A 23,926-nucleotide genomic window follows, 5' to 3' on the forward strand; every position below is an offset into this window, starting at 1 on the left:
TTATAAAAACCCTATGAAACCCACGTTATACGTGTTTATGAAACAAGAAAATATATTTGGAATAATTGCAAACTGTGACACTCATTTCCCAGAAGATTTTGATTGTGTAAATTGAATAAAGTCTAAGAATAGCACTGATATAAGAGGTGACAAGGCAGGTTTAATTGTTGGACGTGTGGGTGCTCCTCCAAGCCGTGCCCCGCGCGGGTCAACTGCTCATGCGCACGCTGGCTGCTCGTGAAGGCCGCATCAATCGCCTGACCAATTAATCAGATAGGCTATGATTATTTAAGATTTGATTTGAGAACAGCTTGAGAACACGCATCAAGATTATTAGCAACGTCCTCGGTTCCGAGGATTTGTGAAAAGGTTCGACGGAAGCTATAAAGAACCGGCCGACAGCTTAGATTGATCCAGTTATTTGGGCAGACTCAAATTGAGAGTTATTGCATATCTGACTCAAGGGTACGCCGAATAACTCGGAAACTTTCCTATCTGCTAAGATTTAGAAGGAACAGTAAAAAAAATGATCCTGCTTAAAAAAATATAACACATTTTTTTAGGAAATTTTTCTCCTATGACAAATTATTAACTAATGAAATTTTCCAAGAACTAGATTCTGCGAACTTAAGTTAGCTTCCCATGAAAGTACAAGTTTATAACATAGTGGTTTGTTTGTTGCAGGCTATGTTTGAGTTGTGTCGATGCTGTTGGGTGGCTCGCCGGGACTGGCAATGTTCCATCTAGCGATCATCCCTTCCCTTGCCAACCATGTGAGTGTCCACTCCAGCCCCGCATCTTGTTTGCAAACTTATTCATAAAGAACATTGTTCATTGTACTTTATCTCTAAAGTCATGAGCCATGTAAGCTTTGTTTGATTACTGTTTTATACGTCATTATCAAAACACACTTGGTTATTATCATCGTGTCTAATCGCCACACTTATATTTTCTATTTATTTTTTACTCAAAAATATACTAATCTGCAATATAAACGTGAAAATGACTGTGCTCATATCAAGATAAGCTTGTGATTAAACATTTTATCTCGCGGCACACGAATTTACATTTGAGCGTCCTTGCCTCTTGGCGCCCTTCGGCAAGTCGGCAGTCACGCGAGAGCGACGCTGCAGTGCGGACGTGCATGTCGCTGCTATTACAAACACGTAAATGTGAACAGACTAACAGTTTTGCTTAGAGAAACAATCGTAATATAAAACATGTTTTGTTCGACCTCTGAATCATCAACACCTACTTAATAGCAGTATGTATATTTTGTTTCAAATCCTATGTTGTATTGTTTGATAAACAAGAGTGGTGTAAACTAAATGAGTGCATTGACAAGGATTCTTATAGCGCGCTAATCCACAGATGTTGACGGTTTCTCTTAACTTTTATGGCTTTATTAAAACTTTAATTTTGTAAACAAACCTGCAAGTTATTGGCGTGATCGGCGACGTGTGAACACAAAAATACGTATGACCGTAGATAGCAGTGCACTCGTGTGTTGTCATTTGTGTCTAATATGTTTGTATACTCATTTATTTACCACTAAGTCCCTAATGCATTAGTTCGCAGTGAATGGAACATGTGATTATCGAGCAATTTAAGCGTTCTACTGTCGTGTTTTGTTTTCAAATATGAATTTGTTATGGAATACAAATAAAAGTATACGAGTTGGTTATTCTAAACTCTAGTCATGTAGTTTAGTGTTAATGATTATTCGATAATTATAGATAGCCTTATTCGCACAGCGTCTCAAACATAGAATAAGAAAACGGTTTCTTCATAATTAGAGTTCGGCAATTGGGTTTTCCAACATATGCATAGTACTCATTAACTGACCATCTTAAAACTACGGCACTTTCAGTTTTTCTTACCTTTATTTCACATTGAGTTTATTTGCTATGGATATATTTTAATTATTACGTTCTTGCCACAGTTGCCACAATGTATGTAAAACATATTGCTCTACGATATTTTAATAAACACTTCGTCACAATGTGCAGTTTTGAAGCAGTCATCCTTCTTAACGACATTATTACATTGTGAAACCATTCGACTATTTTTTTATAACAATTGCTTGATAATTTTCGATTTGTTTGATCTGTACTTATGCATAAAAAAACTTTTACCAGTTCTGAAAGGCAAGAAGTTACCGAAAGAAGATGTTGTAAATGCCGTAACGTAATTCGCGATTTCGCTGACGCAGCTCCCATAAAGCGTCACTTCAGGCTTTAGATAATAACCGTCTTGTCCTCCAGGCGGGCTGAGATACTGCATTACTCTGACGATAACGTACAAATAAGTTCGTACTCAGTATCCCCAGTTGCGCAACTCACAGTGTCGCTACCACCAACTTCACTTATAATAGTTAGTAAGGCGCAGTGTCCCGACCTTGTTTGCCTTATCTTAATGTGCTAAACCATCAATTGTCTATTCCAGACTAATGACATCGGCAGCTATGCGAGTGATCGTCGGCCGGCACACGCTATCGAACCACGGAGGACGTGACTCTGATGCCAAAGTAATCACTCCGCTATACCTCTCCACTTAGATAGGCGTTTTGAATGTTTTATATTTTACATTTATAACGTAGTTTCATTTACACGTGCGTTGATATTAACACACATGTGAAGTGAAGTGCCAGTGCTAGTGTTGTGACCGGCTGGTAAGTCCAGCTATTGTAACAAGTAGTGCGTGTCCGGAGCGGTCCGGCGTGCGCTAGTCCGGGCCGGTACGCGGGCCCGATGTTGGCGGCGTCATGGCCTTCATGACGAAGAAAAAGCGCTACAAGTTTGGGGTGCAGTGCTGTTTGGAGGAGCTCACTGAGGTGCCTTTCGTGTCTGCGGTGCTGTTCGCCAAAGTCCGCTTGCTCGACGGCGGCAACTTCCAGGAACATTCTAGCAGGTCAGTACTACGGACGACATCATTCATTACAAAGCTATTAGGTTCACATCAATACCTCTCGTATTAAGTCTTACCTACGTCTTACGTCTCCTCAACGATTAACGACTAGTCGTTAGGCGTTATCAAACTACCTCATTCTCTAAAAGCCACGATAAAAAGTGATTGGTTGCAAGCACAGACCTCTCGTCACCCGATGATATTAATATTTCTTATGTGAATACAAGACTAAGATAAGAAGCTCACCACACCACATCAGCTTTAACTGTATAGATAACCTTTAACCTTATGGTAATTTTTATGAATCTACGTTTGATGCAATCGAAAGATTTCGTAGTGGAATTTAAATATCCTTGTTCGCTATTGGGCAACGCCTCGAACCCCGCGTCATAAGCGACGTTTGTAAATGCGCAATTTGTGCTAGTCTCGGAACTTACCCCATCTAGAGTCCCATACATACTGGATGTAAGTTTTAACGACTGCTGAGATCTGTAGAGATTACGCAGGACAAATTTGTAGCCAGCCACTGCTGCCACTTTCAAGCAACTGTAAAAGGAAGTACTTGTTTTCGTAATTTCGAAATAAAAGGAACGGCCGCCAGTAATAAATGTTTTTGACGGCTATACTTAAATTAAATTGTTCTATATGTTGTTATAATTTCAGTTCAATTAGTTCTGCGAATAATATGAATGGAAAAGTAGTTTTTGTCTTTGTTGACGCACAGGTGTTGTTAAATCACCGCGCCTCGGGTTTGTTTCGGCTGCTCTCGTTGATTACGCCATGCGTTATGTTACAAAACGTGGACGAGCGTGAGTTCGTTCGTTTTGTTCCAATGTCTGTCGCAAGTAAACGTCAGGAGCCCGCCAATAATTCAAGTTTGACTAACCCGGTTGGACGGTCGGCGTGCGACGGGCGTATTCAGCGCACTCGACCACGCCTCACTTACTCAACACAGTTCTTCCTAAAACTAGCACTAATCAGTCGCAGATATCTGTGCCAATAGTTTGTTCCATGCTAGTGGTCCTATTTCGACTAGTTACTGCATTGTTCTTTTTATTGAAATATTTTGTTTAGCTGCATAACCAGCCTTATAATATTGTAGGACGGATTTATGACAAAGATAATTATATAGGATGGATGAGTGTATCAAGGACAGATTTCATTTCAAGGGAGAAAAAGCACAAGAGTGTTCAGAAAATACATATATGGAACGTAATAACTTAAGAAGTACATTAATTATAGTATAATAAAGTGTTCGTTTACGTTGTGCGATAAAGTAAACTATGTTTTCATCCCGTTTATTGCTTCGAAGACCATTACGAATAGCCTGCGGCTGTTAGTATAATTGTATAATGGAGTTGTCAATGATTTTCTTTTACTTTTTTTGCTATAAAACAGATTTCTTGAATATATTCAAAACGTGTTCTGAAACGTAGTAATGTTACATTTTGGCACTATTTCGCGCATTACAAGTTTGAAAAGTTCCGCTGCTGAGCTTATGTACTCTTATCGTCATTTACTTTCACATTACACAAGTAACTGCCTGAAGTTGTGTCGTCCTCAGCAGTTCGCTCTCGTTTTATTAATTAGGGAGAATGTCGTGTCGTCCGTAATTCGCAGTCCGGGGCTCCGTCCAAGAGCTGCACCGTCATCGGGATCATCAATCTTGTACAGGTTGACTTACCCAGACCACGTTTATATCATATTTATTATACATTTGTGTAATTCAGCGCTGCCTTGCAAGCCGTCTAGGTGTTTGTTCGTGTGAACAAAGCGGTTACATAATTATGTGTTGTTTCACGAATTTGAAATTGATGATGAAGGCAAAAAAGTTCAGTCATTTATATTACCATTAACTTCAATTTGCTAGATGTTAAAACTATTAAAAATAATGTAAGTGTTGGGCAATTCGTGTTTTGCACAAGGTTAAATAACAAACTGCTATTTGAGTCATAACAGTAGCACTTTGGGGTGATGGGGTCTTGGTCGGGCAGGCGGCGGACGTCCATTATCCAATCATCACCAGCACCGGACAGCCGTCTATTAAACAGCAGTGGCACCGCATGCACGCCCTGTCGCCCAGCGCTCGCAACCTGCATCAAACTACTGAGTGGCACATCCCACTTGTCCATGTTCAAGTCCTTTTGTACCGAGACGACCCTGAACCGGATTGCTTTATGAGATTCGATGGTTATTCTATATTAAGCTTAGTAGGTAATATAATATAGAAATTGTTACTTGCATATCTGGTAAAAACTGTTCATGTTTCTATACTTGAAATACTTTCCTATCGTTATGTACAACCTTCTTTATACAGCTATATTAATCGCCGCCTATAGGTCTCTAGATTAAAATAAGTATGGGCAAATACATCGCACTTCCTCGTAGTATGTGGTAACCGTATCAACGAGTTTCCGAGGCGTGATTGATAAGTATGACCATGGGCTCTACCGATAACTGCTGGCCGACTGCCGACTGGCCCTCATATGTTACCGTTTCCCATCATTGTGAATATTCTATCTAGAATTAATTTGTTGACATAATTCAGGGTTGATATAGCTGCCTAATCGATGCGTGGACTTTCCTCTCAGGTAAACAATGTCTGCCTCTTTCCGTTTCCTTTAGTCCAATTTTATTGCAGGTGACTAATCCAATATAAGTTTTTACACATATTTCACAATAATAATCGAATATAGATGTGAACATTGCGAAATAAATCTATATTTATAGTAAGATTTAAGGATCCTTATCTTATCACAGACATTATTGACAGACAACACATAACTACCCGAAGTGCCTATGTAGTAAGTATACTATAGTGAAGCTAATAGGGATATGTTCTTAAATCTACGGTTCCCATTTATAATGAATCCAATTCCCAATCAGAAGCACATAATTACGTACGAATGTAGGTCACAATCAGCCGCGTTCTGATCACTTACTAGTCTAGACTCAGGGTTGTCCGTTAAAATACGTTCCCACTCATATTATTTACAATTTGTAAATGTAATGTGACTTTCTTGTCAGCGTCAGCTAGAGTTCTTAATAAAAAAATATTTTCAAAATTTAAGTAATTATTACCGCAAAATTACGGATTTATACTTAAAATTTAGATAACAGACTATCGGCTAACTATTTATTCCCCGTGGTTGCTGGCAGCCCTGTATAGGAAACGAGCAGTTAGGCAGGAGGGGAGAGGTGGAATGCGGAGGCGTCCGGCCACCAGGCTCCCGTCCTCTCCACTGAACAATTGACTGCACACTTTGAGTTAATCCCCCGTCCCGCTACACTAGGTGCAGAGTGCAGCTGTGTTGCTGCTCCATGAAATACAACAGGCTATATTGAATAGCTTCAATAGTTTTAATATACATTTCTCATCGATATTAGGTGTCGCCATCATCTTAGTGTTTTCTTGCGTAAGGATAGTGACGGTTTTAACATTGACATTTGATCTAATAAAAGAAACCGTTTTGCTTTAATGAACTGATAAGGTTAATGTATCACCAAGTGTTCTTTCGAAAATCATGTCCGATATTTGTCAAGGCTCTAATACAAAATTATAGATTCGGCATAATAAAAACATAATTATTACAATATAAACAATAGCGTGCTAATTAATACTTGTTAGGTAATTAAGTAAATGGCTTGGCTGGTGTTTGCACGCGGGTGAGGAATTCTACACCCACATAAGAACTGCCACCGGATTAGCACAGGGTGAACGACTTGCTGGTTTCCCTGTCGTTATCCATGAACCATGTTCGGCAGTCTTAATAATTTCTGTTGCTGCTCTAAGAATATATAAAAATCGAGATTAAGAAAATATTTTGATGATTTGGCAGGTGACCATTTTCTTGCAAATTTATTTGTACTGAACCCACAGGGTCGAGAGTCCGACTCGCACTTGACCGGGTTATTTATTAAATATTAATTAAACTTTGTTGACTTCTTTAAGTCGATATCTTAGCCAGGGCTAGATCATCACCGGCGGTAGGATATTTATATTACGCTAAGTGCAGGGTGACTAAAAATATTGCACTTTTGTAGAGCGTAACAGACTGGTTTTAGATTTTTGCATTAAGTGCTCATTTTAGACTTGTTTTATATCCCTGATCTGATTCAAAACCTGATTATTTTGAGCTCTTTTAAATGAATGAACCGCTTTACTCATTTCAACAGAAAATGTATACTTTGAATTGATATTGTCGACCTCAAACAATGCCGATTCCGATCGCAATTGATTTAACAAGCCGCTGAATTAGTAAACTGTCTGAAGTCTTCGACGTTGCGCTATTGTTCGGTGGGTATTGGTGAAAGGTGATCTGCTGTCGGTACCGCGACGCCGACGCCGATGGTACTCGACTGACTCGCTACAGTCGCTACCTACACAATGTCAGTTCACTTCACAAATCGTCTCTTGGCGTCCACCATGAATTTATCTAACAATAGACCAAGTTTATTTATAAACTGGCTCGCTTTATTGTTTACGATAGCACGTCATTGCCGACTTTGTTTTGTTTTCATTACCTATCTTTTGTTCTTCACACAAATTAATCGTTTGTTTTTCTTTTTGTTTTGTAATACGTTTCTTGGCTTGTTCAACCATTATAATGAACGAGACAGTGACACATCTTACGAAATATTTTACTTACATGCAATTATATAGCTTTTTGTCTTGTATTTATTATAAATCTAACACATCACATTAATTAATAAAATGCTAATGCTAAAGCCGTAGTGCTAGCTCTCGGCTATAGCCACGTATTATAGCAAGTTCAGTTTTGTTCAAGTTTTGAAACTATTTTTTTTCAAGTAAACCTTTTAATAAACTCATGTAAAGTTTATTGATCACAAACGTAAGTAAACACATGCTAAATAAACAAGTAACTGGTAATTTTCTTCTTTGAGTTCAAACTCCTTCAATATCGCTTTTCTACACGAGTTATAGGTAAAATGTGAACTTTAACGCTGTCTACCTTGAGCTTTTAATATTATATGAAATCGAAATTTTAATATGTGCTGCCCTCGTTTAGTGAACGTGAATGTGTCGCACTCAACGCGTGGAACAACATAATGAGAAAGGCTAGGCATTGTCCAATAAGAATTATCTTTGTTCGCTTTTAGATTTCGCGTGCCTTCCTATAAATAGCCTAGCGATTTATCCGCCCAACGTGGTTGTGGTGTAATTAACGTTTATCAGCCAACTTGGCCAAGGCGATGGCGCCCGCATTGCACCAGGAACCAAGGTCACAACCGTGGCCACCCGCCAACCACCATGACACTGCCTCGCCCAAGCCTTCTCTCCGCCAAACCAGTAGTACTCGTGCGATTACAGGGTCAATCGCCACATAAACATAAACGTGTGGTTAAAGATTGTACCTATGCACAATAAGCGAAGACCGTGTCGGTAAAATGACAATTAAAATCAGTAAAGAGTCACGCGAGCCTTTAAACAGATAAGACGGTAATTAGAGTATTAATAGTGATCGTGATAAAAATGTATATAACTCGCAGTTTGACTCACAGCCGGCTCATTATCTGCAATCTCCTGATGTCAGGTGAAACATTGTGCAAGCGCCTGGAAAAACTACGTGTCGAGAGAAATTAGCTCGATGTCATTACGGTAAACACTAGTTGCAAGTAAACACAGGGTACCGAGTCGGCAATTAGTGTAGAAACTCAATACTGATCAAACTACATTTCGGTCAGTTCTCCTTGTCGATTCTTTTCATATTTCACTCAAAAACATGCAGCCTAAGGAGTAAACATTTTATTTAAATGTTTGACAAATTTAGTCTTAATGATGGCCAGAAGCACAGGAAATTGAACAATTTAAAAAGTTAAATTGCTCAAGAGCTCGTTATTCCCTTACAATGCAAGCAAATGAGTTTCCAGCTTAAAGGTTACACTCATCTGATATTGCGCATCCGTTGCATAATACGGCAGCCTCTGCAGACCTATCTATGACCTTTTCACTACACCATGTATCTTCTTTTCTTGATCCAGTAACAGTGATACGTTATGGTTTTATAACGGACTAGACGTTGCCCGCGATTTCGTCCGCGTGGTTAGAGGATATATGTAAGTTATGATTTATACCTGCCCTGTTTTTTCCACATTTTCCATTGTATCTTGGCTCCTATTAGTCGCAGCGTTATGGTATATAGCTGAAAACCTTCCTCGATGAATGGTCTATTTAACACAAAAAGAATATTTCAATTTGAACCATTACTTCTTGAGATTAGCGCGTTCAAACAAACAAATTCTTCAGCTTTATATATTAGTATAGATGTAACAGCATTCATACAAAAGGCAATCTCCTTGCAATACGATACCAATATACCTACGCCTGTCGAGGTATCTGACATACCTATACATCGCATTGTTTCTATCCAGAAAAATCTTTATTACATTATTGAATACATATTGTCAATAAATTAAATACTATTATGAGAAAAGATTGATAAACATATTTTCCTTTGCCAAAATTACGTTCACAGCCCGACGAAACCTTAAGAATATCTTTGCACGTTTTTCTTTGACTTTTAACGCTTCAGTAAATTCCCGTCGTCGTTTGTTGAACGGTGAAAATAATTCGCTGTCAAGTTATCTAAACAGATCAAGCGTTAAGAAATCAAAGACTTGTAACGAAAGACAATTTTCATTTCATTAAAAAAAATATTATTGTTTTTCTATTAGAACACGAGTTCGTAGCATCCAATAAGGCAGGCGCAGAAGTGTGTAGCAAGTTAAGTCGGGGCCCGCTGATGTAATTATTTAAGTACTTTTCTCCGCAACAGCCAGCAGCACATGAAAGTAGGTGTTTCTCCACAGCCTTCATGGCCTCGTGCTTTCCCAGCTAACTAATTGGATGCCACTCTTTAAAACGACAGTATTTAATTGTAGCAATTACATTCACATGGGTATTATTGTAATTGAAATATGTAGTAATCTTTTTTTGCGCAGTCCCACTTGTCGAAGCTACTCTGTTGTTATTGCAGCTGTTTATGCTGAAACTATCGGTCTTCATGACGTTACCCAATGAATAAAAGAATATTAAGTTCTCCGACGTTTTACAATATAATTAATGTGTGATGCGGCGTGATGTATCCGCCGCACAGTACTTCGCCTGAGCGCAGTCACTTTCACCGGCTGATGTTGCGATAGGGGTGTTTGTTTACCTGCACCACTCCATTGTTGGTGTTCCAATGCATTCCTCTTATTTTATCACTCTACAGTCTGCACTTTGTTGTTAGTTCGCTTTCGTCGGTACCCGTTCACTTATAACTGTTGTAAATGGTTGAGATATTACAAAACGGTATTAGCGATTTCTTTAGATTACATTTATTTTTTTACTATGAAGTCACTTGCACTTGTGTTATCGGTAAAATAAATTATAGATTACCTAGAAATACTTATAAATATCTTGATAGCACTTGAATAGTTAACATTGTTAGTACATAACTCTTTTTATTTAATACGCTTCTGAAGTAACGATTTCAATCACAATCAGGTTGCTATTATTTTGTTGCAATTCGCAAGCCGAGGTAATTGGCGTAACTATTGGTCCACATACAGCCGAAAGTACGAATAGCATGGAATGGAACATACACGCTGCGTCCAGTGTGTCGTGAATGTGTAGGCTGCAGATACACTGGCAATGTTTGAAAAAGACATTTCAAAATTCTGAAACTTAGGGGAAAGTCAACTCGGTGCTAAGATACTGTTTAGTCTATTTAGACTAAACAGTATGTTGATTTCATGATTTGGCACGTATGGATATTTTTCAAGCGGATCAATATACGTCGGTTCAATTAGGTGTAGCGTCATCTAATGACACGTTTTCTCTTGTCGATGCTAGGCGGGCCGCGTCCAGCAGAGCGTGATGGCGCCAGCACGACAACCCTTAGTTTTCCAGTTCAATAGCAAAAGTTGGTCAAATAAAATAACTTTATATGTATATTAAACGAAAACGTATAGTTGAAACTAAATTACTCTAATATAAGTAAACTTAAAGTGAATGGTAGCATGGACTCATGTGACTACCTTCATGACTTGGACTCCTCGCTATATTCCTGGTACCATGAATTTGGTTGATTGTTATTTACACATCTTCGTCTAGCCACATGGCATAGGGGAAATTTTCATTTTCATCACACGTGGCCCGAATAAATGAATACATGATAATATTGGATTCCTTTAGGCCGAAATGTAATCGCTGTCATGCAATATCGAGGGTATTTTTTTATGAAGAAAGTAAACAAGTCCTAGAAGTTGACGCGTACTGTTTGTTTTAACGCTTCTTGAAGTTGAAGTAATAACCATAAGTAGTGTCTGCTAGACCGAGATATTTCTTTCCTTGTCACGTGTGTGTGGAGCCGGCGCGGCGCAAGCGTGCGCGAGCGCGCTCATTAGTGCTTATTAATTAATCATTAGCGGCGTTAAGTAACCGGCGGGCACCGCTCGCCGCTCTCGTGAAAAGTGAAATTGAAGTCTCCCTCCTACCCCCCACCCCTTACTATGCTCCCTCAGGTATACGTGCTCACGGTACATACGTGATTTCATTAACGTTAAGGTCTCGTACAAGTTTATTTAAGCAAACCTTGGGCGCCTGTTGCGGCCCGGCTCTCAGGTAATCCGTCTGGCTCGTCATCCTAGATATTTCATTATGAGTACACAAGTTCTCCGGTGTTACGTAATGCGGCACAACAATGTATCATGGTAATTTAAACCAGTTTACTCACATGTGTTACAGTCTATGAAACTTGCTTGGTGACCAGTGTAATAATTAATATCGTTCTGACTTACAGCTCCAGTTAATAGTTATTACATCGTCAAAATGGCTAAATCAAAGTTAAAAAATATTTCTTTTAATGCATGACAGTAAGAAAGGAAGCTATTGATCCGCCGCCCTAGCAGCTGGTTCAGCTACACGAGCTCACACGGCTCTTAGCTCAACGTCTGTTAACTTGCACAGATTATAGGATCGTACTACTGGGCTATATGTAATACATCGTATCGCTTGATTGGTCGCCACGTGGACTGTCAACTTCCTAGTTCCGCTCGTCGGATGAAGCGATACACACAGCCGTCCGCGTCGGCACCAAGATCTGTCGGTGATCACTTTGCCGCCGAGACACGATTATGCCGAATCTATGCAATATGGCAGTAAACAACATCCAAACCTTGTTTTAAGAATATTTCCTCTGTTCCTGTTGCTTACAGTGCTTATAACTGTTTCCATTCGTTTATTATCTTTTTGAAAGGTCACGCCTATAAAGTACGACATTCAAGTAGAACAATATTTTGTTATAAGAGTAGATAGTTTCTTGACGGGTAACGCCCACTTAGAGTTGTGTCATTCGTAACGAATCGGTTTTGAATAGAATCAATTTTATATAATTGTGATGATATTTTTATTCAGAACTATTTGAAATAAAAATACATTAAAATGCTAATGAAAACAGTTAAACGTTATATCCCTATTATTAGGATAGAATGTATTTGCTTGTTTTGTCAGGATTAGGAAATTATTCGTTTTGACGAGCTGATTAGTGGTGCATAGAACTATGTACCACTAATCAAATATGTAATATTTACTGAATCAGTTGCCAAATCCCACATATTGTTCTAACCCTGCCACTGCAGATTCAGACATCGCGGTCTCCCGTATGTCTCGGTGAACGCCGCTTTAGCCTCACTCTCACTGCGTTGACGAGACGCGTCGATCGCTACAGGTTATCAGTAAAAAGTACAGTTTCCGCATACCGTGCTGAAACTAAACGATTTTATACATTCTCGCTTACATAAAACTTGACTACTTTATAGGGAAGAGAGAGTGTGAATGCAATATTACGAGACGTTGAATAGCTTCGAGATACTTCATATACCGCCTGTAGTTTATGAAACGAAATAAACTATGTACTCTCAAAATGAACAAATAATAGATCTGGTTTAACTTAATTATTTATATGCCCAGGATTAACAATTATTCCAGACGTATATTCTTCGTAGACGGCCAAAGTTAAGAAACTGTTCTTAACTTGATTAAATAATGTTGAACTGAGCACTGAAAATGAAACAATGCCGGTTAGGGCAACCGGCATTGTTCCATTTTCAGTGCTCAGCTCATTACTCTGCAACCGAGACATCGACTGCGTCAAGCCGTCAGCCGTCTTATAAAACATGTGAATTACACATTAATGTATTCTTACATTTTATTATGAATTGTAATTTTCATTTTAATCTGCACATAATCCAACACTATTATCCAAATTTAATTGTAGTCATTATACAATACGTGTTTTCGCTGAGAACTGTAACAACGGTACACAATCCTAAACCAACATCGTGAAGCTGGTGACGTCACGAGAGGCCAAATATGACTCGCAGAACACACAACATTATGTGAAAATGTTGCCTATTATGTTGGCGCGGCGGCCGCCAGCTGATGCGCACACGTTGCCTTTTGTTACCGGCCCGCGGGGTCACCATGACATCTGCAGGTACACTAGCTACAGACTGTTACCAATCTGAAGTCATTCATACACTTATTTACACTATTAATGCTCAAATCAAATGCTGATGTTCATTCAATATGATATTACAGTACTGGGATTCCTGGAGACTCCAATGTTCCTAATAAATGGAAGAGTTTTCTTTACTAAACTTGAAACTGCTAAGTGTTTAAGCTTTATTTAAATGTTTTGTTAAACTCATATTTATGCACATTTTAATACGTACACACCGGTTGTAGTGGCCGGTTGTTTGTAAATTCTTGCCAGCAAATAAGTAAAACGTATTATACCATACCACCATATGAAGGAAACAGGTACGCTCATGCTGCTCTACGAGTAACTTACATTTTCATATTCTCTCTGTGGAAAACCTAATAAAGGTGTGAAAAAGTTATGAGTACGAAATGATAACGCTAATTCGTGAAATGGTACCTACAAAATTGATTAAAAACTGTTTTATGTCTCATAGGTACTGCCATAGGCAATTAATACCGTCACCGGCTATCGCGCCTAGTTCTGCCGCACCCTGCGGCGATCATATGCGTGAGTGACAGCACTCGATATACTGCTCGGTTGGCCATTAGGGCCCTTAGTAACACACTATCTTGCGAACTTACTGCGCCGCTTTAGAAACCTGTCCATTTTAATTGCTGTTAGACCAAGTAGGAATATGATATCCTGTATTTATTTTTTAAACATTTATTTATTAAGGTATGTTACTATAAAGAAGTAATCGAAAATGATTTGGCTTTTACAACAACAGTCATGACAACATTTACCTCTGGGAATTTCTGGGGTCTCGCCCCTTCGCGTCATCCTAGTCTATATAATTACATATCAAATGACGTAACTACACACATTTGATTTTGTCAAAAGATGTTAGTCGATGCGCCTCGTTACATCCCCTACCTATCCAGACGTTACAACTTGATCGAGCAGCATTAAGACGTTGAATCGGTCAATGTGTACACGATTGTCGGAACATTAAGAGTATTATGTTTCTGTAGCGTATCAGTGTGCCTGGCCACTCAAGTGGCGTGTAAGTAATGTCTGAAAACTACCAATGTAGTATGTACCTATGGCTGATGCGAGCCGGTCGAATGGCATTCCGCTGCCCGGTCTGCTGCCGCCCATGCGTGAACATACACACGCTTGCCCCAAATATTCACGTCTATTTCTACATTTATGATTTGCGTATTTGTTTACATGTACGCGATTACGACTTAAACAATACTGACTTACGTTATTTCGTTTATTAAATTATAATATCTTGCTTATTGGGTGATGTTAAATCCCCTCAAAATGCGTCGATTTTCCTCATGGTCACGTGTGTTTTTTGCTGAAATGTATAAATAGTACGATCTAAGGCGTCTATTGGTATAGCCGTCGAAGATAAGGATCACGTTTTTACTGAACACCTGCGCAACGTCACTCAACACCTCTTTGATGTTTGCAGCACGCACTCGCTGGCGCCCGCCTGTGTATGTAGCTACTTGTACGAGCTAAATCTTTATATCACTAAATATGTTTTAACAAATTTTCATTTATTTTTAAAATTCTGAGCTAAATAATATCAATATCGTCATAGTTCGATTTGGAATCTCATCAATATAAAATAGATAACAACGTTCTCAAGTTTCAACTATTTTGAAAGAGTTGTGTCAGATTTTGAAATAGATATTGTAAGGCATAAACTTCACCTATATTAAAGAACTTAAAGTATCCTGCAAAACAAACGCTCTGCCAGATTATAAGTCAAGTTTTACATAATTTATGACACAATCAGCACTCTGTTTACAAGCATAGGATTACAGTTCCATCTGATCGATGATGTTGTTTTGGCGGTAATTGCGAGTCGCGTCGTGCGCAGGCGCAGTCCACGTGTCGCAACCGATGCCACCGTTCGCCAACTCCATCATTGCCACTACTTGCCCAATCCCCCGCAAAACATTCTCTTTCATACCACTCTGCCATAACTTCCCGTTGACTGTTTACTCTAGGCCCTCAGATCTCTTAAGATATCAATACAATCATCGTTTATTTGTAAGATTTCTTTGGCAACCGTATAAAGAAATCTTTTCAATTCGTTATAAATGAAACTGGGACGGATTATATCAGTTTGAAAGCGCCGGAAGTTGATCACGTCTGAATTGTTAAAGCGTAAACGTCCACAAGTAAAGATGGAGCTTTTAACAGAGCGCCTCGTAAGGAACGCCCGTAATTAACAAGCTATTAATTATATTGTAATGTTTCCTCAGATTTTTCCTATAGAAACTGATGATAACATCCTTCATTTAATTTGAGGTGAAACAAAAACTCAGAAAATAGTTGTCTAGTTGGTTCGATTGATAGCGTTGACTGGGCGAGCAGCCACCGGTCCCGAGTTATGCCTGATAAGTTGTCGAGCTACCTTACGGCACTGTTACACAGAACGAAAAACTTCACACCATAACAAAATTTCTTTCACTAGCATCAGCATATCATCCTTCATGTAGATCACCTAATTAGTGTGTCTGCCAGGCTTATAAAAAAAAAATAGGTCTATTAATCCGGTCAGTTTGTTTACTTATTATGTAGCTACTTACGGACGTCGACACGATGCGTATCGTGCGCCGCCGCCGCGCACCGGTCCGGCGCGGCCGGACCTTTTTATGGGACTCTTTATTCTGCCGCCTCAACGCCAAATTTATGCTACGGATCTGGGTGTATTTGATGTGGCTATACACGTGTATACCGATAGCCGAAACCGGTTTCAGAAATCGCTAAAGTTTACGATACTTTGTCCTTGCTTAGCAAGTTCTACTCTTCTTTTAAAGTTGCGGCATCGGGTGCAGTAGTTCCAGTTTTCATGTTCACTACCTGTAGTATCTAGTTAGGTAGTGTCAGGTACAATGTGAAAACCAATGTAACAGAATGTTTATAGCTTTTATGTTTCCGTTGTGCAGCTTTTACAATATTAATATTGAACAGTTGTGTTGTGGTTTGCAACCATTGGATATTATATTATACCAATTGACAAGTATAGCCTCAAAGCATGTTCACGGCACTCTGTGAAATTAATTTTAAGTTACGATTGCATTTTTCTGTAGCTCGTGTAAACGTGCACGTGAATATTTTAGTAATGCTTCAAATGATTCTTCATGCCTCACGAAAATCTTTTATCAAGGATAAAATATAATAAAAACGTAATAAATAAAAATTTTTCTAAAAAAAGTTTAGTTAATATGTTTGCAAGCGTTTTTAATATGATACGAACATTTTCTGCTGAATCGTCATGTCATAGCAAATGGTATCATAGTGTGTTGTGTGTGCTTGTTCAGGTATGACTCGCGTGTATCTGTAAGTAAGCCATAGATAATAACCACGTGACGTCATTATTTGTGCTCACCGCGTCGCGTCACTTATCTGATCCGATTGACTTTGTATTGTAATCACAATAGAGGGATAGATCATTTAGGTAAGTTAAGAATATTATTCTCCATGAGACTAATTACACGTCTACTAAAGTTTTCATCCTTGGATTGCGTGTCGTTCATTTAACTCTATTACACAACCAAGATAGTTCGCACACGTCCCTGCAATACACAGCGGAAAAGAAAATTGCTACAAAACTCTACATCCGCTGCATGGAGGCGATAAATCCACGGGAACAGCTTCATTTCCCGATGCCTATGGAGTCGGTTTCGTCATCAATGACAAATATACCATGTCTGTTTGAACTCATATTTGCAACTAACGCATTGTATGCTATTTCTGTTATTAGGTCACTATTAACAGAAATAGCATACAATAACAAGTTACCATGTAAACGAGTATTACCTAATGTCACAAAGCTAAATAAACAAGACAAACAGGAAATATGTAAAGGTCGTCGACTCAGGCGGCGGCCGGCGATACCCGCCACCGGTGGCGCATGTATGCAAGCTTACTGTCAGCTGTGGAGCGATTATATGTTTACTCACGATTGCCTTACTACACACTACCTATAGGTATAATTGGATCACGTGGGGCAGGCACTGTGCGGGTCTCCTGCCTTTCAATAAGTTGAATCCGGAAGTCATTACTGGAACATTCCTTATCCGACCTCCTTGCCCGAATTTCATTAACTTACACCGTTTCAATAACCTTTAATTAATTTTCTGTGTCAAGGGTCGTGCGTGCGATACACTTTTGGTCGACCTACAGATATATGTTCCAAGCCCATTAATAAACTTAATAATTGAAGTAATGGCTTGTTTTGTTGGTTGTTATAAAATATTTAATGTGTATGTTTGAATGCCGGGCTATGACTCGAGTTTGCTACACGATCTCACTTCCGGGAACATTCCTAAAGACGCGGTGCCTTGTTATCAGAGCACATTAGCAACAGACGTCTTGCAATAAGTGTCTAAATTAACATTCCGTTTAGTAAACAGCTATACACGATCCATAACTGATTGAAGGAGGTTTTTTGTCAATTATTCTAATTTATATCACGCTAATACCAAGATCAAAGGCTCCCCATCAGCGGCGACGCTCGCTGCTCGTTGCTTTTCAGTTATTTCGGACGACATCCGTTCTATCACACCTACGTTTTTTTATCAAACGGCTGTAATGGAGAGATAAATCTGTCGGCTCGAGGATGTGTTGCCTGTTAATCGTTGCCCGTTACCGATAGCGTTATTGTGTATGACACGTATTCAGGATACGCCTACCGAGCTGTATCTGTCCCTCGTGGTGCATGTTTTCATGTACCTATCTTTATTGTAATCTATACTTCTATACTAATCTATATCTATATCTATAGTCTATAGTAATCTATATCTATATCTATATTCTATATCTATATCTATATCTATATTCTATATCTATATCTATATTCTATATCTATATCTATATCTATATCTATATCTATATCTATATCTATATCTATATCTATATCTATATAATATATAAAGCTGAAGAGTTTGTTTGTTTGTTTGTTTGTTTGTTTGAACGCGCTAATCTGTGGAACTAATGGTCCAAATTGAAAAAATATTTTTTGTTGAATAGACCATTCATCGAGGAAGGCTTTATGCTATAAACCATCACGCTGCGACTAATAGAAGCGAAGATACAATGGAAAATGTGAAATAATCAGGGCAGGTATAAATCATAACTTATATCTTCTACCCACGGGGACGAAGTCGCGGGCAACAGCTGGTATCTAAATATATTGATAACTTGTTAATTTAATGTTTAGTTCTAGAGCTATCTTGTCTTGAGGGGCGGTCCGCCCCTGGCGCCAGTATCAGGAGGGCGGCAAATTATCATGTAAAAATTCGACGTTCCGCGCGTGAACGAAACATAAACAAAGAGGTGTAACTTTTTTACTTCGTGACAAATTGAACGAGCTTTTTTTAGACCCCTAGTTTGGGCGCCAAGGGGTGAATCCCGCCCCGGCGACGGTGACCCTAGCTACGCCACTGCTTAGTTACTGCCATCTGTTACCGGAGTCTAGACAGTTACGAGGCGTTCATTATGCATTATCTCGGCCCACATAATTGTTCCAAACACTACGAATAACTTCAATGACAGTATTATTTTATTGATAAAAGGAGTGCACATTGAAGTTTCACGGATGTTGTTATCAGCTATATAATAACTGATACACGATATGATCCAACACGGCGGATTCGATTAACAACACTACTCAATAGGCGCGTTGACTGATAGCGATTTAATATATGCATGGCATTGCATGCTCTTCATGGATATAATAGATATTAGGCCCTCGAGGCCGGCGGAGCACGTGCGCCACGCGTGTGGACAACCATCGACACACACTAGTGCAGCCGTAGACTCGGGCTGTAAGTGTGTGCGCATAATATCTAGCTCCGATGAATGGACACACAGTATATTGTCTAATGCTGATTTATTATTATAGCGATATTATTATATCTTAGAAGAAAACATGCAGCACATTTCCGTGATGTACAACATAATAGGCGCATAGAGTTAGTCGGTCTTTTGAATAACTGTTTTAGTTCTACGAATCGTTCCTCTGATATCACTGATTTAGACTATAAAGCACAACCGCCGGCTTGTATCAACCGGGTGTTCACTGCTCCTTCGAGAATATGTCAACTTGTCATAATTTTGATTCGCAGCCAAACAAGACGTTATCATAAGTATGCCATTGTGAAGACTGACGTCAGCGTGTTGTGCGCCATATCGATGGAGCGACAGGGAATAGATAGGCCTAGAAGGACATTCTGGTACTATTGCCGATAAAAATACAAACAATCTCACTTCTTGTCATAATTGTGTAAGCCAAGACATAAATGTAAGCTGAAATGGAACGTTCGATGAATTAACAATATGATTTTTATTATTTTGAGAAAAACTGGCACGGCATTATCATGTCTACTCAATCAATTGATTCGCGTGCTATATCACAAGCAAACTGTTAAATAAGTAACTTAGTGTTACTTATCATAGCTATAGTAACAGAAGCTAGTCCCGCCGTCGCCGTACTCCCGGAACACGCAGTAACCTCACACTTTGTGAACTAGGACGGCCGGGTCCTCGTGGCGCCGGGGGCTGCCGGGAGACAGGTGCGCGGCCAGCGCGGCCCGCCTCCTACGCACATTATATGAACACTCATCGGGAAAGCTTTTAAGCGATTCATTAACCTAATGTAATGTAGGCCGTGGATTTAAAGCAGATTCATATCTAATTGTTTGTAAACATTCCGGTGTCATTTCACAGAAATATCACGCGAAAGTCGGACAGCGCCTCGGTACTTAAAATCATTATATTGTTAGCATGAATACTATTAACTAACTTGTAAATAATACTATTTGAAAGACATATTCAGTGTTAACGGCGTCTGTTCCATTGAACACGTTGGTTTCCGCACGTATCGGCGCCGCCGCTGACGTCTTCACAGTTTCACAAACAAAGCTTCAGTACAAATGTTAGAACCGTTTTTCTTGTTTTCAAAACAAAGACTGTTTAGCTTAGCGGTGGCACAAACAACTTTGATCAACGTTTGATTGCGCCAATTAACCCTAATTCGAGTTCCATACAACGGTCGTGTTTACTGTTAAAGAAACAAGAATCCGTGCAAATTGAGATTTATCACTTCCTACTGTATTTGTAAGACAAAGGCTCGGGCCTGGCTGCTATAGCTGATAAGCCCAATTTGCGTGTAGCTGCGGGGTCGATGCTCGACGCTCGGTGGATCAAATTCGTACAGCGGTAGTGTGAACGACCAGCGCTCTATCTGCCCGGAACCCGGAGCTCGTGGCTGCTCGCCCGACTTGAAACACCACGCTTATTCGTATGTAACCTTGGTAAAAGTTGTCCTTTATCATTGTATTATCATAAAAGGTCACAAAGAGGAAAACTGTCTTTAATCATTTTAAGAAAACAGCTTAATAAAGGTTTTAAAAGATACTCGTTTTTTTATGAGATGCCCAACAATATTGAGTAAACGAGATTTTAGAAATTTTCCGTTCTGATTAAGTACTTCGTTTAAATTTATATTTTTGGCAATCATGCGATAGTTGAACCTTGTCAGATTGCTCTAGAAAGCTTCCTGCCACTTATAGATGGTATTCATTCCATCAATTAATTGCGACAGTCTGGTGTTCTCTATTAGGTCGCTACGATGTCTGTTGTCAAGGAATACGTATTTACAGAATAACAGACACAGCCCAATGAAAATGTTCCACTGTTTAGTTCTAGCTGGTTTCTATTGGCATAACTAATGTCCCTATTTTTTGCAATGTATTTTATTGCTTTTATTATACATACTTGATTTCATCCTGCTTGATAAGGGTACAGCAAACATGTTAGATAGTTACACATTTTAATAAGCAATTTGGCGAGTGTCTAGCCGAAGGCGGCGGGGGTAGGTTGATTGCATTAAAGACTCGACCTCCGGCCGTTCACCCGCGTCTGGTTCCGCGCGACAAACAGATCTCTGCTCAATCTGCAATACATGATCCCAACCATTATTAGCACAATTTTAGAAATAAGATATGAAAGTATATTTAACTCTTAGGGACTCGTTGCTTAACTAGCGAGTTTTCGTAACATCGTAGTTTTTAACTTGCCTACACTAGGAATCCTCATTAGCTTTACCATAAACCCATTACTAAAGAATTTAACGATATGTGTAAAATGATAACTTAGCAAGCAGCAAGATCCTCTGCTCTTTGTTAATTAGTGTAATAAAGTTTACGAGTACCACCAATAACGTGGTCTCTATAAACTAATAATGCTGGTTCAATGCTAATCAGACTTGTGCGGAGTTTCCCCACGGACCGCCGAGCTGCTAGATTGAACGCATTGTAATAAGTACGCATTTTTAATTGTCTAATACTGCGGCGTAGCTCGCTTTCCATCACGACCGCTCATTCAATCGGCGACGTTCAATGAACGCCTCACCGACACACTCGCCTGTAAATATCCGCTTTGTATTAATAACACATCCACAATGTTGAATGAGCATTATTATCATTAATTCTATTATTCATAAAATTATAACAACGCGTGCTACGTCTGCATAGCGACACATTTTGTAATATTTGTAATTGTTACCACAAAGTTTTATCAAACACAGCGTACTTGGTTCGCGGAATAGTAAAGGTTTGTGTCATCATTTAATTTGTAGTTTTTACTAGCCCTGTAACATGTTAATAACTATTAAGTTAAATTGCATGGGAAAAAAAAATGAGCTGCCATCAGACAACAAATTAAGTGGGGCCTAGAAACTCAGTCTTTAAGCAACAATTACCTTGTGCTCGAAATTGTTGTATATTTGGTAGTGCGCGTGTACAATGAACAGGAGTGTGTAAATACGTCAATTTTTTAACACTAGTCCCGGCAGACTAGCCTTAAACTGAACAGATCACATCAGGGGTGCAAAACCTGTTAGGTGCCGACAGGTCAGGTCAGGTCTCAAATAAGCTGCTTTAAATTGCATGCATTGACATTGAGACATGTTGAATAACGACTTAAAAAAACGTTTTCGGCTTAATTGGCTAATTACAGCTCTGTGCTCAAGATTAACGATCTTCATTACACAAATGACACCCGTGATGCAGATAACAAAACTCTAATACTTTGAGTCGCTCAGAACTTAATCCAAATGCAATCCGGAGAGGCAGTGGTGCGTGAAAACGTTTCGAGTGAGCGCCATTACTGTTTGCTTGCTACTAATTGTGTTGACGCGTCTTGGACCCGCAGGCTGCTGAAGTGGAGGGAGGAGGAAGGGGGTGAGGCAATATAAAATAGCCCGATTTAGTAACTACAGTTTTGTCAATGAGGCAGGCCTTTTGGTGTTAAAGTGCAGAGCAAAGCCCTAAAGAGGCCTTAAGATTTATGTGTTGCAATAAGTTTGAACAAATTAAAATATTGGTAAACATAATCTGTCTGATTAATAAAAATCCTCTAGTCCCATTGTCCCAAGATAATTCGACGTTACTTTTGGACTTCTTAATCCGAGAGTAATAAAGTACTAACTACGAAATTAGAATGTCATTATTAAACCAGAAGTAACTTTGGAGTAACTATACACTCCTTACACCGGGATTAAGACGAATGTTATGGCAACCCAACCCACACGTTTGTTAAAAGTAAAAAGAGTGAGTTATTCAACGAATTTGAACGAATTTAGTGGTCTAAGAGCCCGTGGACGCCAGACCTACGTTATTTATAAAATCTGAAACTTTGTCAGTAGATGCTCCTAAGCAAGTAACGTTTATCTGCCAAAGCCACCAAACTCGATAATCGACCATTGTTCTTACCTATGTTGGGAGCCTCCGCTAACATACTTTCAGCTTTTATAAAATAATGTAGGTCTGGGGTACACGGGCTCTTACTCTGCAGTGCGAGTTGTGATTTATATCAAGTCAACGTGTCATTCGTGTCAACTAACAAGTAAAGTAGGTGGGATTCAGTTTTGAATGCAACCTCATCTGAAACTTACAGATTAGGTTGTATAGCTAGTTTATTATTCACCTTATCAATAATAAAAACAGCAGTTGATTTAGAAAATCTGTACTTAGATTTAAACTCCGCTTCTTGCAATTCTTCCAGAGGATTTTGCGACTTTTATACATTTTTACACGTCTCATTAACATCATATGAATTTCAACTTCATTTATTTCATCTATCACCCTGAAATCTTCAATAACATAGTCTCTCTCCATTTTATTACACAAATAAAAATATATCACGCGCCACGACTTACGAACAAATAATCATCTAAAATTCTAATCAAACCTCAAAATGCACAGCTACTGTATGCTTAGTCTGTAGTTAAACCATGTGACGCCTTGGATTAAATCTTACTCCAGTAGTAGATCCGGATTAGTTTAGTCCTTCCTAACTTCAAGTTTATTAATGCGGAATTTAAGTACTCCGAATTTAAAACACGGAGTATTTAGTCTCGGCTAACTCCGTGTTTGTTAATAGGACCGAATATGCATAATTTCTGGCGGCTTCTTCTTTCGTTCACTGATCAATATCCTGAT

At 39.1% G+C, this 23,926-nt stretch overlaps 1 protein-coding gene across 3 annotated transcripts in view; it reads left to right on the forward strand.

Moving 5' to 3' along the window:
* The window catches only part of LOC113493694 (protein FAM102A), a 57,498-nt gene that overhangs the window by 16,837 nt on the left and 16,735 nt on the right, over nt 1-23,926 (forward strand). Inside the window, exons 2-3 of one of the 3 annotated variants that reach the window (XM_026871680.1) lie at nt 685-773; nt 2,446-2,910. In XM_026871680.1, the coding sequence (XP_026727481.1) occupies nt 2,765-2,910 (146 nt within the window). In that variant the 5' untranslated portion in view covers nt 685-773; nt 2,446-2,764. Of the gene's footprint in view, nt 1-684; nt 774-795; nt 1,265-2,445; nt 2,911-23,926 lie in introns of those variants that run through there. The other 2 variants (XM_026871681.1, XM_026871682.1) reach the window with 2 other exon arrangements.

This window comes from Trichoplusia ni, chromosome 5 (assembly GCF_003590095.1).
Source record: "Trichoplusia ni isolate ovarian cell line Hi5 chromosome 5, tn1, whole genome shotgun sequence".
NCBI lineage: Eukaryota > Metazoa > Arthropoda > Insecta > Lepidoptera > Noctuidae > Trichoplusia > Trichoplusia ni.